The sequence below is a fragment of the Channa argus genome, chromosome 12, assembly GCF_033026475.1.
Source record: "Channa argus isolate prfri chromosome 12, Channa argus male v1.0, whole genome shotgun sequence".
NCBI classification, from domain to species: domain Eukaryota; kingdom Metazoa; phylum Chordata; class Actinopteri; order Anabantiformes; family Channidae; genus Channa; species Channa argus.
Window position 1 is genome coordinate 1707752 of NC_090208.1, and position 20922 is coordinate 1728673.

At 41.6% G+C, this 20922-nt stretch overlaps 2 protein-coding genes across 3 annotated transcripts in view; both read left to right on the forward strand.

Moving 5' to 3' along the window:
- LOC137136946 (hemicentin-1-like) overlaps positions 1 to 20922 on the forward strand; it is a 104582-nt gene that overhangs the window by 40288 nt on the left and 43372 nt on the right. The window lies entirely within an intron of this gene.
- LOC137138010 (butyrophilin-like protein 2) lies at positions 18 to 20745 on the forward strand. The gene is made up of 8 exons (XM_067524906.1): positions 18 to 24; positions 878 to 922; positions 10393 to 10737; positions 12123 to 12230; positions 12459 to 12785; positions 15851 to 16180; positions 18562 to 18891; positions 18970 to 20745. Exons 1-8 carry the CDS (start codon positions 18 to 20, stop codon positions 19059 to 19061), a joined length of 1584 nt encoding a protein of 527 aa, XP_067381007.1. The 3' UTR covers positions 19062 to 20745.

The following is a 20922-nucleotide window of genomic DNA, read 5'->3' on the forward strand; positions in this document are numbered from 1 at the left end:
TCACGTCCATTACTGACATGACGGGTGTGTGTGGAATAGTCCCTGATGGAGACAGTCTGTCTGTGAAATGGACTTTTACACAGAAACATGGTCCACAGTGCAAAAGACGTCTACAGAGCCAAGACTAGTATTGATTAGTATATATCTGTGATGACATACAAAGCCTGACTTTAAAGTTTCAGTGAACTTGTTGTATGCATCAACAATACTTTGGATCTTTTGTCTTAAACTAAAAAATGAGAAATCATCAAGGTTGGGATACTAAAACAGTATGTTGAGATATTGTCAGACTCAAAACTGTTCAGTGACCATTGTGTCTTGTTTCAATTGGATTCATCCGCTGATTAATTCAGTTTTTCCTTAAATTTGTCACCTATCTGTATGTCTGTCAGAAATCAGAAGAAGGCTGGAAGGAGGACTGGTATGATTCTCTCTCTCTCTCTCTCACACACACACACACACACACACACCAGCTAGCTTGTGTATAGAAGTTCTGGGTAGTATTTCAAAAAGAGAGTTTGAAAACTGGACTACAAAGCGAAATATAAAATAGTTAAATTGGAAATCCAGAATGAAGAGAGTCTGGTTCACCCTAGTTTAAGAGGATTACAGGTACATGGAATGATCATACTATGTTCTATGGACCCAAAAATAAAGTCTGAGGAAGATACATGTGCAGTGCTGGTGGTAGACTTTTGTACATACAGTCTGCATCAGCATTTTTCTGAAACAACGGGTCCATACGAACATGTACTGTAACATGTACTGTAGACTTTCCATGCAGTGACATGTCAGCTTTACATTTGTATTAGCAGCACGTATGATCCTATACAGTAACCTGTAACACTGTTTGTGTGTCTGTGTGTTTGTGTTGCAGAGCAGCCATCTGATCCGTCTGTCGTGTCCTCGTCACTGAGACCAGGTAACATCACGTATACGTGTTTCTCACTGTGGCTGTTTTAGAAAAATCGGGATGAAAAAACAAGCCAAAAAACGAATATTTAAACAGATGCTGATGTTTCTCAACAGGAATCTGAAGACAGAAGACAGCAAGACCATCACATTCTCTTTCTTTGTCAAACTGAAATGGCACATAAACGCCTGCAAGCTTAAACCTGAAGCTGATGGAATAATTATAAAAACAGGGGGATGCAAACTTTTGCACCCAGCTGTGATTGGCTTAGCAGTTGGCTATAAAGTGCAGAGCAGTTTGTATAAAAGGGTTAAAAAGCTGAAAATGTCAGGAGACAGTTCAGTAGACGAGTTTGAATGTCCAGCAGGTCTCAGTGGACACATTTAAAAAGTGGACGTCTGAACTCTTTTTTTTCTTCACCTTTCCAATAAACCGATCTGATAGAACTGCTCACTGTTTTTTACAATACTGGTTCAATAATTAGGTTTGTTACTTCAATGAACAGACAATGTGGCAGCTACAGATGTTTTTAACATCAGGAGATTCAGCTGATACATAAAACAATGATTGGACTGTTAACAAGTGGCTCTGCAGGCATCAGCAAACTCCCAGCAGCAAAACAAGCTAATGTTTCTATGACTTACACTTACAGTTTGCTTTGGTTAATTTGAAATCATAGTTTAATATTCTGAACACAGAATAAACACTGACGTTGTTAATCACAGTGATAAAACTGTATGAGCTGCATGTACACGACCAGACAGAGTCTCAGCTGAAGGTTTTCTTAGACTACGTTATACTCAGATGTGTTATTTCTGCAAATGTGAAGGACAAAAATAAAGAGACACCACAGTTTGGACAGTGTCTTTAACACAGAACTCAACCTGACTGTTATTCTGCTCTTCTCTAAGTTTCCATTATCACTGATGTTTCAGTAGTTCCAGTAAACTCAATGCACTCATTACAAAATGGACAAATAGTTAAGGTTTTCAATAAATCACCAACTACTAGCATCCATCCATTGTCTGAACTCCTGATCCTGTTCAGGGTTGCAAGGGGGTCTGAGTCGACCTGCACAGGTCACCACACTGTCTCATGTATGACATATGGAGAAAGACAGATGTGAGTAACAGACTAGTGAAATGTGTTGTCTGTGTCTGTACTGTCAGGTAAACAAATACTTTTTAGTTCAGGAGGAAGTAGTGGGAGTAAACAACTTCCTAAAGTAAAAGTACACAACCATCCAATCTCTGTAGCTGCTTATCCTGCTCATGGTCTTGGGGGCTGGATCCTATCCCAGCTGTCAGTGTCCACCAGGTCTACCAGGCCACCGCACTCTGGTACATTATGGACTTTCCTGCCGGCTGTAGATTCAGCCTCTGTCCATATGCTGCCACCACTGAGCCTCCTGTGTCTCGTCCGTCTTTTGCTGTCTGAAATAACCTCATACATTTGAAGCATCCTCCTTCACTGTGTGTCCACCCTGTCAGAGTGTTTGTGCAGGTAACAGTGGTGACCTTTGACCTCTGTTCTCCTGTTGCAGCTCTGTCTGGACTGTTTCTGATGAGACGCCAGTTTATGAACAGTTTTCTGTCTCTGGTCTCCTGAATGTCAGAATCATTTCTTTCCTGGCACCAGTTTCTGTTCCCACTAGTTTCTGACTGTTGACTATGTTCTGTCTCTGAACACTACATTACCCATAAGCCTCAGCTGCTGATGCTGTGGAGGAATCTGTCTTTACACTCTGTAGAAACATTATTAGCTGTTAGTGAACTGCATCATGGGAGTTGTAGTTTACTGTACATCTGCACTTCCACAGGATTCTTTAGCTCTGAGTTTGTATCAAGAACCAACTGTTCACATTTTCTAATTAAACACTAAATAGCTACTGCTGTATAATAACAATAAAAATATATTTCTTCTGTTTCACCCCCCGTGTGTGTGTGTGTGTGTGTATGCTGTTCTGGTATCACAAAGAGCTTTTTTGTACATTTTTAAACTATTTTTCCAGGCTAACCGGGATTCTTCTAAATTAGTGGAACAACACTTCCTCTCTAATTTTCGTGACGCCTGTTTTAAGCTGTGCATTTGTGAATTGTACCATGGAGGTCGGCTCCTCTGATTCACTGCTTCTTTTTCAGAGGGGCAACTGTATCTAGTATCATACACAGTGAGGCTGCAGAATCGTCAACTAAATAATCAATTTGTACAGGAGTAAGATGGCTACTCACCATAGTATTGACACATGGTGATGAAAAAGATGAAGAAATAATTTCTTTAAATTTATTCACAGCATTTTCAGATAAACATCTGCTTCTTCTTCTTTTCCTTTGGGCTGTTTCCTTTCAGGTGTCACCACAGTGAATCATGTGCCTCCATCTAACTCTGTCCTCTGCATCCTCTTCTCTCACACCAACTAACTTCATGTCCTCTCTCACTACATCCATAAATCTCCTCTTTGTTCTTCCTCTAGACCTCCTGCCTGGCAGCTCCAACCTCAGCATCCTTCTACCGATATATTCACAGTTTCTCCTCTGAACATGTCCAAACCACCTCAATCTGTCCTCTCTGACTTTATCTCCAAAACATCTAACATGAGCTGTCCCTCTGATGTCCTCATTCCTGATCCTGTCCATCCTCGTCACTCCCAAAGAGAACCTCAACATCTTAAGCTCTGCTACCTCCAGCTCTGCCTCCTGTCTTTTCTTCATTCCTCTGTTTTCCAGAGCAGACCTCCACCTCTCTAGATTTTCCTCCACCTGCTCTCTGCTCTCACTACAAATCATAATGTCATCTGCAAACATCACAGTCCATGGAGATTCCTGTCTAACCTCATCTGTCAGTCTGTCCATCACCAGAGCAAACAAGAAGGGGCTCAGAGCTGATCCTTGATGCAGACCCACCTCCACCTTAAACTCCTCTGTCACACCTACAGCACACCTCACCACTGTCTTACAGCTCTCATACATGTCCTGCACCACTCTAACATACTTCTCTGTCACTCCAGACGTCCTCATACAATACCACAGCTCCTCTCTCTGCACCCTGTCATACGCTTTCTCTAAATCTACGAAGACACAATCCAGCTCCCTCTGACCTTCTCTGTACTTCTCCATCATCATCCTCAAAGCAAATACTGCATCTGTTGTTCTCTTTCTAGGCATGAAACCATATTGCTGCTCACAAATATTCACCTCTGCCCTTAGCCGAGCTTCCACTACTCTTTCCCACAACTTCATTGTTTGGCTCATCAGCTTTATTCCTCTGTAGTTTCCACAGCTCTGCTCATCTCCCTTGTTCTTAAAAATGGAAACCAGTACACTTCTCCTCCAGTCCTCAGCATCCTCTCACTCTCCAAGATCTTGGTAAACAAACTAGTCAGAAACTTCTTCTTAGCTAACCTCTTTCTCTGTATACACTCCTGAACTTCCTCGTTCCACCACCAAGTCTCCTTGTCCACTTTCCTCTTTCCAGATGACACACCGAGTACCCTCCTACCTGTCTCCCTGATCACATTAGCTGTAGTGGTCCAGTCATCTGGAAGCACCTCCAAACCACCCAGAGTCTGTCTCAGCTCCTCCCTGAAAACTACACAACATTCTTCCTTTTTCAACTTTCACCACTTCGTCCTCTGCTCTGTCTTTGTCCTCTTCATCTTCCTCACCACCAGAGTCCTTTTACACACCACCATCCTGTGTTGTCTAGATTTTTAGGCTCGACTGTTAGCATTATCTGTAAGCACCATGGATCCGAGAGTAACACATTTTCAATTCTCTGTATTTATGTACTCTACATGTGGAAGAACTGACAATACAACTTGACTTGACTTCCTGCCTCTTCTGGAGGAAAGTGTTCACTACAGCCATTTCCATCCTCTTTGCAAACGTTAAGCCCCCGAAAGTCAACACACAGACATAAGCTCTTGTCTTTTTTTCTGATGCAGACCTGTGGAGAAAAGTAGTGTAAGGTAGACGTCCTGATCTAGCCATTGTTGAGCAGAGTCTGTTCATACACCTTTACCTCCTTGTACAAAGGTTTGGGAATTGCATTGTAGGGCATCTGGACTGGTGTTTCATCCTTTAATTTGATTTCCAGCTGCAAATTTGGGATGCAGCTAATATCAGAATCTGTCTTAGCAAAAACAATTGACCTTTCAATATGTTTCTTAATATGTCTTTCTTGTCCTCTTCAAAATGGGACAGAACACTGTCAACTGTTTGTCAGTGCTTAACTGGGCTGAGAAGGTGTTTGCTGCGGGATGTTACGCTGAGTCTGAACCACCTGGAAAGCAGGTTACTGGTTTCACTTCAGCAACTTCCCCCATTGTGCCTTGAACTTTTCTCTCAGTAAGATAGATATCATGCTTAGTGAGGTTCTGAATTGGGATTTTAACTATTTTGGTTAAACCACTAGGGACATGTACTAGAGCTGGATTTGGTTGAAATAACACTGAGTCACCTCTGGGCCAGTCTCTGACTCTGCGTCTTTCTTCACAGATTTGACCTGCTGCTATCACCTCAGCCTTCTTCCCCGACCTCACACTGCATTCAGGAGCTGACTCATCAGGGGACAAAACCTGGAGATCTGAAACTACAGCCTCAACCTTAGTGTCACTTACGCTTAAAGCTTCTTTGAGTAAATCAGTAATATCAGCCTCATCTCTCTGTTCTTTGTTCATTTTGTAGTAAAGAGTTTGTTGGTTGGATTGGGACTTTTAGAAGAGTTCCTTTAAAGAGGAACATTCTCTCCTGGTGATGTCAATAATCCAGGACTGTGTGTGTCTTGGTCCAGTTCATAGATGAAATTTCTGTCAGGCTTTAGTTTTCAGTCCACGACTTACAGGGGAAGATTCTGAGAAATTGGACTGTGGCTACTGGGTGTGGATGGATCTGAGCTGCTTTTTTAAAAACAGGTTTAATAAGTAAAGAGAGCTGTAGGGAAAACACCCATTTGCAGAGAGTGGTTGAGAATAATTCAAACCTCATCAGACAATGAAGGAAAAATGAATAAAAATGTTTTGAAAAGCAGAGGAGGGAATTGGGTTAAAAGCATAGATGGCAGATCACCAGATTTAGGACCTTCTATGTGTTTATTCATGTTTAAAATTTTCTCCATCATGTTAAAAAGCTGTTGTTCTAAATGACACTTTTGATCTGGATCATGGTCCTGTATGAATCATCAGCTGCTGCTTTATGTCATGAAGTGGAAAAACAAGGTGAAATGTGACTTTTGATGGAGCTTTACAAACAGCTACACTTAGTGCGGAAATAAACTTGTTTGTGAGGAGAAAAGAATTGTCCAGTCAGAGCTGAGTCTATCAGCAACTAATGAGAGAACTGCTGCCTAGCTGTGTGTGTGTGTGTGTGTGTGTGTGTGTTTAATTGGTGTTAACTCTACTCCACTGTCTGTAAACTACTAAAACTACAATAAACATGCAGTTAGTTTAGGAAGAAGCTGATTTAAGGAGGATTTGTTGCAGTTTTAGCAGGAAGATGAAGATGTTTGTGGAGTTTGTGATCTTCATACACGGTAAGAGAAACTTCCTTTGTCCCACACAACTGACTTTAGTGGACTGTCTGCAGTCATCTGGAATGGAAGCACAGCCTTTGTCATCTGAAGTAACTGCAGCTCTGTGGCTGCTGATGAAGCTTCAGAAAAGAAACATACATATATCTGATCTGTGGGAAGCAACAACTGTTTTTGAAGCAGAAATGGGACAAGCTGCTGGAAACATCCAGAAAATGGGGAAAGTAGATGATCTATTGAAGAATGAAGCTCAGGGACATTGATCAGAGGGGACACAGAGAACCAGTCTGTCAGCTTTGGTATTTAGGGTGGAACCAAGTGCGACAAGGCGAGAGGGGTTTGGTGAGAAGATAAGTTTTATTGATAATTATAAAGAAAGACAATAAGAACTACTAACACTAATTCACTGCACAAGGACGACTAAACTGGGACAATTTCAGAAAGAGACAATTAATCTAAAGACAAGAAATTAACTCTGCATAGACACACACACACACACACACACACACACACACACATTACAGAACCAAACAAGGGTTGAGCTGAAGAACCAGAAGGAAAAGTAAACATGGAGTAAACACGTGAGGCAAAAACTAAAACTGAGTCACAGACACTAGTTGCAGTATAGTAGATATAGTGCAGTCTGGCAATACAACATGTCATTTTCCTAAATTTGAAGATTTTCAAAACAATTTTATTTTTTTTTTTTTCTGTTATCCCCATGTTCATTAAAACAATCAGAGAAACCTCAGTCCAAGGAGACTTTCTTCTTCGTCCCAGTTTAGTTTTGAGTACATCAGTCATAACAACACAATATCTCTTTTCTCAATTGGGCATCAACTCAATGAAATCAATCATCACATGGTCAGATGGTTTATCAGATGGAGGATTTGCTCCCTGTGGTTTTAGTAATGTCACACAGATAAAGAAAGATGGACAATATTTCTGTGCATATGATACACAGCCCTTGTTAAAACATTGTTGCTGTAATAAATCAACATTCCCCCTTTGGACACATTTACATTTAAATTTACATATACATTTAGCAGAAGCTTTTATCCAAAGCGACTTACAAGTGAGGTACAAGGCAGCAAAAATCTAAGTCAAGGAGAAAACATCAAAGCAAAGTCCTATCAGAAAAGTGTTCACAGTTCACGAGATGCAAGTGCGAGAAAGAGCAGAAAGGAAGTGTTTTTTTAAAGAGATTTAAGTGCATAGGAAGATGTGGAAGAGTTCTGTTTTCAGCAGTTATTTGAATATTGGGAGAGAGTTTGCTGAGCGTGCAGAGTTTGGTAGCTCGTTCCACCATCGTGGGATCATTGCGCTAAACAGTTTTGCTTGGTGTCTTCTGTGCGGTGCTGGGACCACCAGACATCATTCGTTGGCAGATCACAGCGAGCGGGAAGGATTGTAGACCTGAATGAGTGAGTTGAGGTCAGCGGGAGCTGTTGAGTTAACCACCCTGTGAGCAAGAGACAGAGCTTTGAACCTGATGCGAGCAGCAACAGGAAGCCAGTGTAGAGATCTAAAAAGTGGTGTGACATGGTTCTTTTTTGGCTGATTAAAAATGAGGCGAGCTGCTGCGTTTTGGATCATCTGCAAGGGTTTGATTGTGGATATCGGTAACCCCATCAACAAAGTGTTGCAGTAATCAAGACGAGATGTGACCAGCGCCTGTACAATGAGTTGGGTTGTATATTCCGTGATGTAGGGTCTGATCTTCCTGATGTTGTAGAGAGCAAATCTGCTCCTCTAGAGACTGAGGAGATGTGGTCCTTAAAGCTCAGTTGGTCGTCGATGATGACCCCCAGATTTTTGGCCGAATTAGTGGGGACAATCACTGTAGATCCAATGTTGATGCTGATGCTGTCTTGCATCAAAGGTCTGGCTGGGGAGACAAGGACTTTGGTCTTGGAGAGGTTGAGTTGAAGGTGTCTCTCACTCATCCAGGCTGAGATGTCTGAGAGACAGGTAGAAATGCATGATGAGACAGTGGAGTCGTCCGGTGGAAAGGACAGGAAGAGCTGTGTGTCATCAGCATAGCAGTGATAGGAAAGACCATGTGAGTGAATGATGGCACCTAGGGATGAAGTATAGATAGAAAAAAGAAGAGGACCAAGAACTGAGCCCTGCGGCACACCGGTAGAGAGGCTATGAGAGTTAGAAAGATGCCCCCACCAGGATATCTTGAAGGTTCATCTCGATGCCAGAGATGCCCAAGTCAGAGAGTGTGGACAAGAGGATCTGATGGTTCACAGTATCAAAGGCTGATGATGGATCAAGTACAATTAAGAAAGAAGCCTGACCTGTGGCTTTTGCTGCTCGAAGAGATTCCACAACAGTCAGGAGTGTTGTTTCCGTGGAGTGACCCCTCTCGAAGCCAGACTGGTTGACATCGAGGAAGTTGTTCTTGGAAAGGAAGTGTGAGAGTTGGTTGAAGACTGCTTGTTCCATTGTCTTGGCCAGAAAAGAAAGGAGGGAGACAGGTCTGTAGTTCTCCACTACAGAGGGATCAAGAGAAGGCTTCTTGAGCAGTGGGGTAATCAAGGCCTGTTTGAAAGAGGTTGGAAAAGTCCCTGTTTTGAGAGATGTGTTGATGACTTGTGTAATAGCTGGCATTAGTGCAGGTGCAACTGCTTGAAGAAGAGTGGAAGGGATTGGATCCAGAGTGCAGGTGGTCGGAGGATTAGAGAGGAGGAGGGTGGATACGTCATCCTCAGTCAGAATTGCAAATGATGAGAGCAATGCAGTGTTGGAAGAAGTTAGATGGATGTCATCATCTGGAGGAGAGAACTGTGAGCTGATGGCTGCCACCTTGTTGGTAAAGAAGTCTGCAAAGTCGTCAGCAGTGAGAGAGGTGGATGGAGGAGGTGAAGGTGGTTTAACCTGCGTGTGAACTTTATCAGTGTTTAAGAAAACTTTTAAAACTTTTGGAATTTACACCTTTTTTTACGTTTCTTTCTCAGAGATAGAAACTTTTTGCACAGCAGTGAGTGATGATAAAATGTCTGTTCAACGTGTGTGTGTGTGTGTGTGTGTGTGACAGTATCTGTGTACATACAGCCAGGGGGGCATCATTCACTTTGTCCCAGTCCTTCAACACCTGTCCAACCACAACACCTTCACATCACTTCTTACAAGATTGAAACAAACCAAATCAAAGATTTGATTTCTTCTCCTCACTTAGAGAAACACATGAAGTGTCTCCATGTCTCCATCAGTCCAGTCTTATCTCTGAGTATTAGTCCTCCTGCTGAAGACGTGATGGACAGATGGAAGGAAAAGATATTAGGAAAGAGGAGTTCAGACAGTCAGCAGTCATTTGAAGTGGATGTTTTAGCAGTGAGAACCAGGATCCTGAGTTGGTTCTGGTGTTTGTCAGTGTTGTTGGTGTTAAACTGTGGTGATGTGGTTTCAAAGCAGCCTGATCAGCTGCAGCCTCGACAATCCCTCCCGTCCACTGCACTCTGCCAACAAATGACGTCTGGTGGTCCCAGCACTGCACAGAAGACACCAAGCAAAACTCTTCAGCACAATGATCCCACAATGGTGGAACGAGCTACCAAACTCTGCACGCTCAGAAAACTCACTCCCAATATTAAAAAAACTGCTGAAAACAGAACTTCCCCGCATCTTCTTTTGCACTTAAATCTATTAACAAAAAAAAAAAAACTTCCTTTCTGCTCTTTCTTGCACTTCCATCTGGTGAAAAGTAAACACTTTTCTGATACGACTTTGCTTTGATGTTTTCTCCATGACTTAGATTTTTGCTGCCTTGTACCTCACTTGTAAGTCACTTTGGATAAAAGCTTCTGATAGATGACTAAATGGAAATGCAGCGTCCAATCACAAACAGGACCAGGTTGGTTTCTATCTCACCTGAGGATGGACGCGTAATGAGACATGAAATAAGGCTGCTGAGATGGACCCTCTCTGTCTGTGTGTCCCCACAGTTTCCCAGCATGTCTCAGCGGTGGACATGTATGAGGGGGACCAGTTTGTCCTGCTGCACTGTCAGTTTCCCACTATTGACGTGAACAATCCCACAGTGGTGTGGAGCCGCTCTGATCTCAGTCCTTCAACCGTCCACCAGCGTCAGCAGGAAGGTGATGAACTTAAAAACCAGAACCAGCTTTACAGCGGCCGAACATCGATGATGCCTGATGCTCTGGAAACTGGAGACCTCAGTCTGAATCTGACAGAACTGCAACTGTCTGACAGTGGAACCTACACCTGCTCCGTCAGAGATGGATTTGGACGACAACGGAGAGTGATAGACGTACAGCTGCAGGTCAAAGGTCAGTGACAGGTCCGTAGTACTCAAAACAAAGTACTCAAAAACTGTACTTAAGTAAAAGTACAAATACTCAAACAAATATTTATTCTAATAAAACTATAAGTACCCACTGACATTTCTACTTACGTAAAAGTAAGTAAGTAGATGATTTATATTTTATTTAAATTGTTAAACTATTCATTTTCTTCCTGTCTGTGGACCAGTACTGTTGTATGTTTGTTTATTTTTTGGGGGGAGGGGGCATTAACTCATTAATGGTAATAGACAGAAATGATGGGCTGAAGCTGTTTTAGCTTCGATCTGATGTTTTTTCAGTTTTATTTTTTTCTTCACAGAAATCTGTTAACAAGGACAAAATCTAAGAGTAAATATATGTGGTTCTCTTGTAGCAATATGTTGCACCTGATTTAATCCAAGTGAACACAGTGGATAGTTGCTTCCTGCAGAAGCAGAGGAGAACAAAACAATCGCTTTGGTCAATCTATCATTTTAATGTATGAATCAGCAGGGACCAGCTCTGGCATAGCTCTGCTTTACACATCCCCACTACTGAGCGCGTGCCACAAAGCATGAATTTCTCTGATCTGGTCTCTGTTTCTGTAGCTCAATGTTTCTTTCACATAATTTTTCATGTGGTTGCATACATTTGTAGTGTCACAAATGCATCTTACAACCTTTTTAGAAATTATACAGATTGTCGTCGTTTCATTTTCGGCCTGAAAATACAGCCACACATCGTTCCTCTTTCTCTTCCATTCTTCTGCTCCATCTCTGTGCTGCTGAGTCTGTGTCCTTGCGTGTTTGCGTGGCGCCGCTTAGTCACGTGACGGTACCACTTTCAAACTAAAGAGGGGGGAGGAGCAGCAAAGTGTGGCTGCTCCGCACTTGAAATCAGCAGGACTTACACAGACACAGACAGACAGGTGGCCTCTTTGATGAATCCACAGCAGTTCATAGAGGAGAGAAACTGAAACTAACTCATTACACTGGTATTGATATTAGCAATATTTAGATTGAGACACCCACCACTATTGAGTACTGAAAAGAAATGTCAAATAAGTCTTTTAATTAAGGCAATGAATGGAGGGACTAACATCCTGCCTGTCCCTGGTTTAATGAAGTGATGCCTGTGTCTTGTGAACCGTTTTCATAAACAAATGGACAAAGTGGTTCATTATGAAATATGAAAAGTAATGTGATTGTAACCTGTAACACAACTTTGATTAGAAATGTAGTGGAGTAAAAAGTTAAAGTAGCCATAATTAAATCTAGTTAATTAAATCTAGTTAAGTAAAGTACAGATACGTGAAAAATGTACTTAAGTAGAGTAACAAAGAACTTGTACTGACAGGTCAGAGGTCATGTTGTTGTTCATGTTCTCCACAGAACGATTTCCATCCTGGGCCAAAACTCTCCTGGGTCTCTTGGTTCTCCTGGTTCTTCTGATTGTTGCTGGGGGTCTTTTAGTACATTTCCGTCACTATTTCATGTCAGGTATGTCTCTACTACTACATTACCCATAATGCTGATGGTTCACATCTTTGCTGTTGTTGCTCCTTGACTGTTGAGACAGACTGAGAGTGAGGAACAAATCAGAACCAAACTGAGAATCAGTCACAATAAGTAGTTCCTGAGTGTCTTCATGGGACAGTGAGGTCCCGTTACCATCAGAGCTGCTGCTGCTGTCTGTCCACATGATGCTGTGCTTTGTTGTCCTCTCAGTCTACAAGGTGGAGGTGGATTCAGGGGTGGAGTCTGTCCATCTGCCCTGCAAAACCACAGTCTGTCTGCCTGTAGACGCCAAAGTGCAGTGGAAGAACAGTGAAGACAAGATGATACATGTGTATCAGAACGGCTCTGATCAGCCTGAAGAACAGTTCTATCTTTACAAAGGTCGAACAGAGATGAAGAGAAACCTGCTGAAAACTGGAGACCTCAGTCTGACCCTGAAATACCCCACAGATGAAGAAAGAGGAGCCTGCAGCTGCACCGTCTACAGCAGGGAGGGAAACATCCTGATGGAGAAAGTAGTGATGCTCCAGGTCAAAGGTCAGTTTAAATGTTTATGATAAGCTGATTTCAGTCTTGCACTGTGTCTGCAGGTCCTTAAAAATTCTTCAAATGTCTTAAATTCTGGTTGGACAGATCTTAATTATTTTAGTCACATCACCTCAAGAAATCCAGTTGACACGTGCAGAACAGGAAGCACAAACTATGAGACCTGAGACCTCCAGCAGATTGTAGGAGCACTAGATTAGTGGGACTCATCAGATTGATATGAATGAATCACTGAAATATAAATTAGAATGAATATTATTTGAACTCTGCCTGTTTATATCACAGTGTCACTGATGTGGGGTTGAGGGGGCTGCAGCTCCTGTGACTGTTAGAGACCATTTCACTCTTAGAAAACACAGCTGCTCACTCATGTTACTGCAATAAAAAATCCAGGTGGGGCCCAAAAAGCCTTTTCTTCATTGACTCTGATGATAAAAGAGACGTCTGTGAATCACTTTCCAACAACCAGCAGGTTGATCAAAGTGCTTTACAGTATAAATATTAAGAGATTTAAAATGTATAAAATGCAGAAATGTATTTAAACATAATCTACAGAACTGCAGATAAATGCTTGAAGTATTAAAAGGAAATAAAATCTAACAACCAATTTAAAACTAATACATGAATAAAATAATTGAGCTGCTCAGTCTAAATAAAACATACCATTAAAATACTGTAAGAGAAAAGACACAAACCAATCAATAAATAAAAAGACATAAATAGATGAATAAATGAATAAATATGGCGTCTTACTGCTGTGTTTTGAGTTCTGATTTAAATGACATTAAATCTGGAGTCAGACACAGTTGTAATGGAAGATTGTTCCAGAGAGTAGCTGCTACTACAGAGGAAGCACAGTCCCCCCATCTCTTTATCTGGTGTGAGGGACCTGCCAGCAGGCTCTGCTCCTGTGAGCGCAATGAACTAGATTGTCTATGTGGGTTTAGGAGGTCGGATTAATAAGGTGGAACAAGACCTTTCAGTGCCTTAAAAACCAAAGTTAAAATCTTCAAATCGATCCTGGATTTGACTGGTAGCCAATGGAGAGAAGATACAATCGGGGTAATATGTTCCTGCCTTGGAGGATTAGTTAGAAGACGTGCTGCAGCATTCTGGACCAGCTGCAGACGCTAATGATGATTTGGAAAGTCCACTATATAATGCACTGCAGTTGTCCAATCGTGAGCTAATAAATGCATGAACTGCCTTTTCAAACTCCCTTTAACCTTTGACAGCAATCGAAGCTGGAAAAAGCTGGACTTGAAAACAGCTGTGATGGGATTTTCCAGGCTTAGATTGCTGCCCAGGATGATTCCTCACAGATTGTTTAATTAGTGGGGACATTGAGGTCAGATCTACAGATCAATCCACTGTAGTCTGATGTTAAATGTGGGGAAAACAGTGGTTGGCTGTTCCAGCAGTTTGTCTTTGAACACTAAATAAAGCAAAAGTCCAACAGAAGCATTAGAAACATGGAATCAAATCAGCAGCATCTCCCTCCTCCTCAGTCAGGAACATGCAGGTGACTGGAATCTACATATGATGGAGTTTCCATGAATCATTTAGCAATGAAACTAAAAAAGAGGATTTAACAACAGCACTGTTCTGTTCACTGTTCACTTTATATTTGACTTCAGAGCAAACACAATCACAAAGACAGCTGGAGTCAATGCTGCTCACAACCATGGGCCTTGTTGTCTTCATATTGTCCAAATCTTCCAGCAGATCCTGGATCAACATGCTCTGTCTCTACTGTAGCCAGTCCTGGTCAAATCAGCAACTTCAGGATCCACTGATCCTCTGCACTGAGATAAAGATCACATTCACTGAAAACAAGTGTCCTGGTTCATTTCTAAAGCTCTCATTGGACTAGATTTACCATGGGACTAGCTTCAGGGTTACTATGGCAACAGACCACATATCAGCTGTAGGGACAGAACAGGAAAATGACATTTGAAACATCTGTATCAAAGCAAAGTTTACTACCAAATCTCAGCTGATATCAGTGGTGTTAAGTGTGAAGTCCAACACTGATCCTGTTCTTCTAACCTCTGACACCAACTGAGACAGTGGACAGGATTTGGAACAAACCTGTTGTGTTTTATTTGTAGGATCTGAGGTGAGACTGGGTTGGACTGAATATAACATGTGATTCCAAATAAATCATTATATGTCTCAAAGTGCAGTCTGAGAAAACAACTGGACATTTGGACACTTTAACCCCCTCTGTCCAATGGAAGATAAGACAGTGACAGTCTCTAAAAGCTTAGTCCATATTTGTCTTCATGTCTTAAAATGTCCCTGTGGTGGAGCTGAGGGAACATGGTGAAATAGATCCAGTTGAAGACATCAGACAAAATCTTCAGTTTCACTACATTTGAGCTGCCAGTTAGAGTCAAAGGGAAAGACGTCCATCTTTGTTTAGGTCCTGACACTGGTTCACTTCCAGCTCCTCAGAGTCATGTCCACATTATCAGAAGGTCTGAAGCAGAGGAGGCTTTTTCTTCTTTCAGACGTTAACATCACTGATGATTTGGAGACATTGATTTTCTGTCCACATGATGAATTCTGATATTTCAGAGGGATTTAGTTTGAAAGATTTCAGTCGTCTGAGATCCTACAAAGATCAGGCTGATTTAGAAATGATTAGAGTGATCAGATTGATCCAGATTCTCCTAGAAATGTCTGAAAGCTTTGTTTCATTTCATATCTATCAATCTGCTCCCAGATCCTCCATCAAATCTGATCCTGTCAACATTTAGTTTGTAACTTTCACTGATAGGAAACAAACATGTGTTTGACTTCATATCATTTACTGAGTGTTAGTGAAGTCAGATGATGGGACAGTGATTCTCTGTCAGAGACAGGAAATAAAGGTTTAACAACCAAACTGAGGGACTGAAGACAAAGACAACACTGTCTCTGTTACATGGAGACATGGAGACATTTCAGACTGGAACCAATCAACATGTTTTCACTTCATCCACTCAAAGAAAATGTGTCAGAGCTGCTGCTGCTGTCTGTCCACATGATGTTGAGCTTTGTTGTCCTCTCAGTCCCACAGGTGGAGGTGGATTCAGGGGTGGTGTCTGTCCAGCTGCCCTGTAAAACCACAGTTCACCTGCCTGAAGACGTCAGCGTGGAGTGGAGACGAAGTTTATATACTGATAAAGTCCACGTGTATCAGTACGGCTCTGACCAGCCTGAAGAACAGCTCAGTCATTACAAAGGTCGAACAGAGATGAAGACAAACCTGCTGAAAACTGGAGACCTCAGTCTGACCCTGAAATACCCCACAGACTTGGACAGATTCACCTTCACCTGCACCGTCTACAGCAGGGAGGAAAACATCCTGATGAAGAAAGATGTGAAGCTCCAGGTCAAAGGTCAGTTTAAAGTCTTTATGCTAAGCTAACTGTTGTTAATCTTTATACTAAGAGAAACTGCAGTATTACTGTTAGTATGTTTCTATGAATGTATTTCACTTTATTTCATGACTCTAACAGTGAATTGAAATGAATTTTCCTGGAACCAAACTATCATTTCAGTGTAATGTGAATATTTGTGACAGAGAGAAACTTTGAACTGAGCTCCACCAGAAGTAGATCAGGTCCAGGTAACAACAGGTCCTTGATCATGTGAAGCTGCAGACAGAACTTGAGACAAGTGTTGGGATGAATTAGATTGTTGGTCTAATGGGAGACAAAGGTGGAAAAGGTGAGTTTGCTCTGGCTGGATCTCTTTGACATTTTCTGTCTCTCTACCTTATTTCAGTGACAATGAAAATGTCCATCAGCACATGAGAGCAGAAAACAAGAAGCTGGGATTAGTTTCAAAAGCTGAAATTGTGTTTAGGTGGACAGATAAGACATGGAGCTGTCCTCTAATGTCTCCACAGACATTTTGGACACAATTGATTCAACAGAACAAAGTCCAGAGTTTGGTTTTTAAAAAGAGGACAATAGTTAGTGGACACTGCTGACTAGGGTTGTCTCCTTCAATGTAGACAAATATTGAAGCTCTGTCCATGTCTAGAAGGACTTATTAGTCTATAGAGAGTGTGAGCTTTGAATTGACACTGAACTGGACAGAATCTAAATCCAGCAGCAGACATATTAGGATCTTTTTCCTTCATTGGATCTTTGTGTAATAAAATTCTGTAGCTCTGACTGACAGGAATCACAGACTTTGGGTGAATTATTCTCATTTCTGTTGAAACACAGCAGAAAACAAAGCTATGGACCATAACATTACAACAATAGGGAAACTCAGACTAGTGTCCTGTTGTCTTCTGTCCACCTGTTAGACTGGTTGGACTGGACTGGAGCTGTGGTCCTGAATCCACTCTGCTCTGCTCCTCCTCTCTGTTGTCTGCACAGTTACTGCTGCTACATCAACACTTTGAAGCATTTGGATGTTTCTGGAGTCAAACTTCTTCTTCACCTTCATCTTTTTAAACCTTTGTTACTGATGTAAAGTGAGTCAGTATCAGTCCACTGCTGATACAAACACACACATCAGGGTCAGAGGGTGGACGGAGCTGCACTTAGTTCTGGAGGAGACAGACTGAGATGATGGTCCCACAGAACCACAGTGGACATGAATCAGGGACATGCAGGCTCTGGTTTCCACAAACACAGTCACTTATGACTGATTGGCTTAAATAAATCTTTTTGGTGGATGATACGAGCAGAGAGCTAAAGAGAATTCACTAAAGATAATTTCCTCAGATTTGTTGATTGTTCTGCTGAGACTGTTCTCTAACATGAGCCTAATAGATGTGTCCACAGGGGGATTTAGAACCATGTCCAAACACTTTGGTTTAAAAAGCAAACGTCAGCCTGAGAGAGAAACAGTTACTGACCTCAGTGAGCTCATAGTTACTGCAGCTCTGAAGTGACCTGAGTGAAAATCTACCAGTCAAAACATTTCCAGAAGAATTTATTAACATTTGATGTTTGGAGATGGAGGATGGAGTTGCTATGGTAACAGCTTCTAGCTGCTATCAGTTCTCAACAGTCCACAGAGATCAGACATGAAAACATCAAATCCATCACAAATATTGATCCTCCACAACTATTCAGATTCACTGGGGATCAATCAAAAGAGGAAGTGACCAAAGAAGAAGACAGGAGCTCATTTCCAAGTAACAATACAAACTGATATCAATAAGTTGATTGATGAGCAATCAGAGTGTGACAGTATTGATCAGGAAGAAGCTGAAAGCAGAAAGAAAAGCAGCTTTAATAGTTTGTATCACTGAAAATCTTCCAGTTGTGTTGAAGAATGTGAAGAAAACATGGCTGATAGTCGACTGAGTTCTTGTTGCTGCAGAAGAAAAACAGAAAAGAAAAGTTGATGAAAGTCCAGTTGAAGTTTGGAGAAGAAGTGAAAGAGAAGAAATCCCCAGACAACTTTACAAGTTCTTTCACCATCACATGAGGGAATTTCTCTTCTTCCACTTCCTGTACTGACTCTGATCCTCATCTGTTCATCCATCACTGGATCAATGATTGGCTCCATCTTTGCACAGAGACACAGTCACAGATGATTGTGTGAGATGAGACATTACTGTGAAGCAGCACATGGACAAAACATCCCAACAGCATCAAGACTCTGATCAAAAGCTGCTTTTAGTTTCTAGATTTCTGTCCCCTGTTACCTTCTGCTCTAATCTGGTTCTGACCTTCAGCTTTCTCTGAAACTGTGTCCTCTAAACTGCTGCTGCTGTCTGTGCAGCTGATGTTGTGGTTTGTTGTCCTCTCAGACTGTCAGGTGGAGGTGGAGGAGGGAGTGGAGTCTGTCCAGCTGCCCTTCAGGACCATTGGTGACCTGCCTGCGTATGCTACAGTGAAGTGGGCAAAAAAAGAAGGAACACAATGGGTGACGGCCCACACATATGAGAACGGCTCTGACCAGCCTGGCAGTCAACAAGAAAAGTATAGAGGCCGAACAGAGATAAAGAAAGACCTGCTGAAAACTGGAGACCTCAGTCTGACCCTGAAACACCCCACAGTCAGAGACACAGGGACATATGTCTGCGGAATCTCTGGTAGGAACATCTGGAGAAAGAAAACAGTGCTGCTCAAGGTCAAAAGTGAGTTTCCTTATATTTGTTTCTTTTTTTTGTTCTTGTTGTCTCTCTCTGTCTGACTGTCTTCTGTCTCCTCTGCAGAGAGAACTCAGGACAAAGATGAGACAGTGGACATCAGGAACAGAAGCAGCTCCACTGATCCAACTCCTCTGATGGCTGATCAATCAGTTTGATCAAGGAGCTGATGGATGAAGACAGGAGGACACTTTGTCTTCTTCTTCACTTTGACTCCTCCTGACTCTCACACACTCACTTGATCAGTGATGATCAGTGTTGATCAATGATGTCACATGTAGTTTTTTGGGGACTTCTGCTTTAGATCCTCTGAACTCAGACAGACGTCTCACTCTGCAGGAAACTCTCAACACTTCAATACATTTTCTGAAACATTTACTACAATCACCTGCTGACTGTCCCCTCTGTGTTTGTCTTGAAAAAAACGTCTGTCCCTCTCTACATTCAACCTTCATCATCAAGAGCATCGCTCTGAACACAAATACATGTCCAAACTATTGTCCACAGGAAGTGTCTTTGTGTCTGTAGTTCCCATGTAAAGGTCTGTCTGCAGCACAAATGTGACATCCATCAAATCACACAAATGTCTCACAAAGTTAGTTTTGTAATGGGTCAGATGATCTGATGGACAGGAAGAGACATTCTAACATTAATATGACTACAGAAGAAAGGACAGATGAGTCCAACTCCTAATCTGAGTCCTAAACAGCAGCACAGAGGTGTTTGTGAACCTGAACTGTCAGACGTCCACACCTTTCACTGACACATGATGGACTTTTTTTCTTCTTCACTTTTTACTTGGACATTAAACTGACCACTGACCTGCATCTGCTCCACAGGACATGACATCACACACAGGATGTGACATCACAACTTTAGTGATTTATGAAGGATCCTGTCTCATGTTTAGTCCCACAGATAGAAGAGTCCTGTCATAGTTATGCATCATATTGGAGATGAGTGAGAATGATTGTAGTGCAGCTGCATGGATTTAAAAAGTTCACTAAATGTCGTGAAACAGTGAGTGTTTTCACTAGAACTGGTCAAACATTTGACATTAAAAGCTTTATAAACTGCAGCATCACTAACATAATAATAATCTATACGCTCACATGTGACTCACGTCTAAACAAACACAGATTTAAAGTTACACTCTGCAGAACAGAAGACAGAAGAAGAAGACTTTGCTCTGATCCGTCATTACATGAGAACTGATCATGGATCAGTAGCTACATCAGGTTTTACAGCTACTGAACATGTCCACATGTCGTCTGGAGGAGGACACGTCACAGACACACTGGATCAGACAGAAGAAGACTGTTGGACACAGAGTAGATGCTGGTGAACTTAGAGGCTTCAGACTTTTCTTATCAGATGGTTTGAATGACATTTGTTGAGTTGATCATTTGTACTTTTGTCATGTATTGTTTTCAATAAGCTGGTAACTTTCTCCTTTTTTCTGTTTGAGACATTTATTTGTTCCCAGATTCTCTGTGTCCACTAGTTTGTGATGACGTGTTTGTTCTGTGTTTGTTTAATTGTACATTCAGAGATTTTTGTCATGAATCTACTTGAGATGGTTGGTGAGCTGTGTGTTGTTGTTGGTCCTCCACAGATCCAGATCTACACTAGATCATATTTGTTATCATGGATCCAGGCCTGAAGGATAATGTCATTCACTGTTGCACATTGTGTTTAGAATTTTCCATCATTTATTAAAAAACATCCAGATAAAGTAGTTTTTGTGCAGTTGAACAGAGTCAGAGCTGCTGTGGGTCATTTGCTGCCTTAAACACACTGACTTTACTCTGTTTCCTCTGGTTTGTAGCTTCCAACATTTGATTTTTTATTGCTACTAAACTACATGATCAGTTAATGAATAAAAGAAATGAAATGAATGTTATATTTGACAGAAATCAGGTTTTGAATCCTTGAATCTATAAATGAATTAAAATGAACAAGATGTGAGGATTTCAGATGTCTGCAGAAACTTATGAGGCAAATGTGGAACAAATCTGG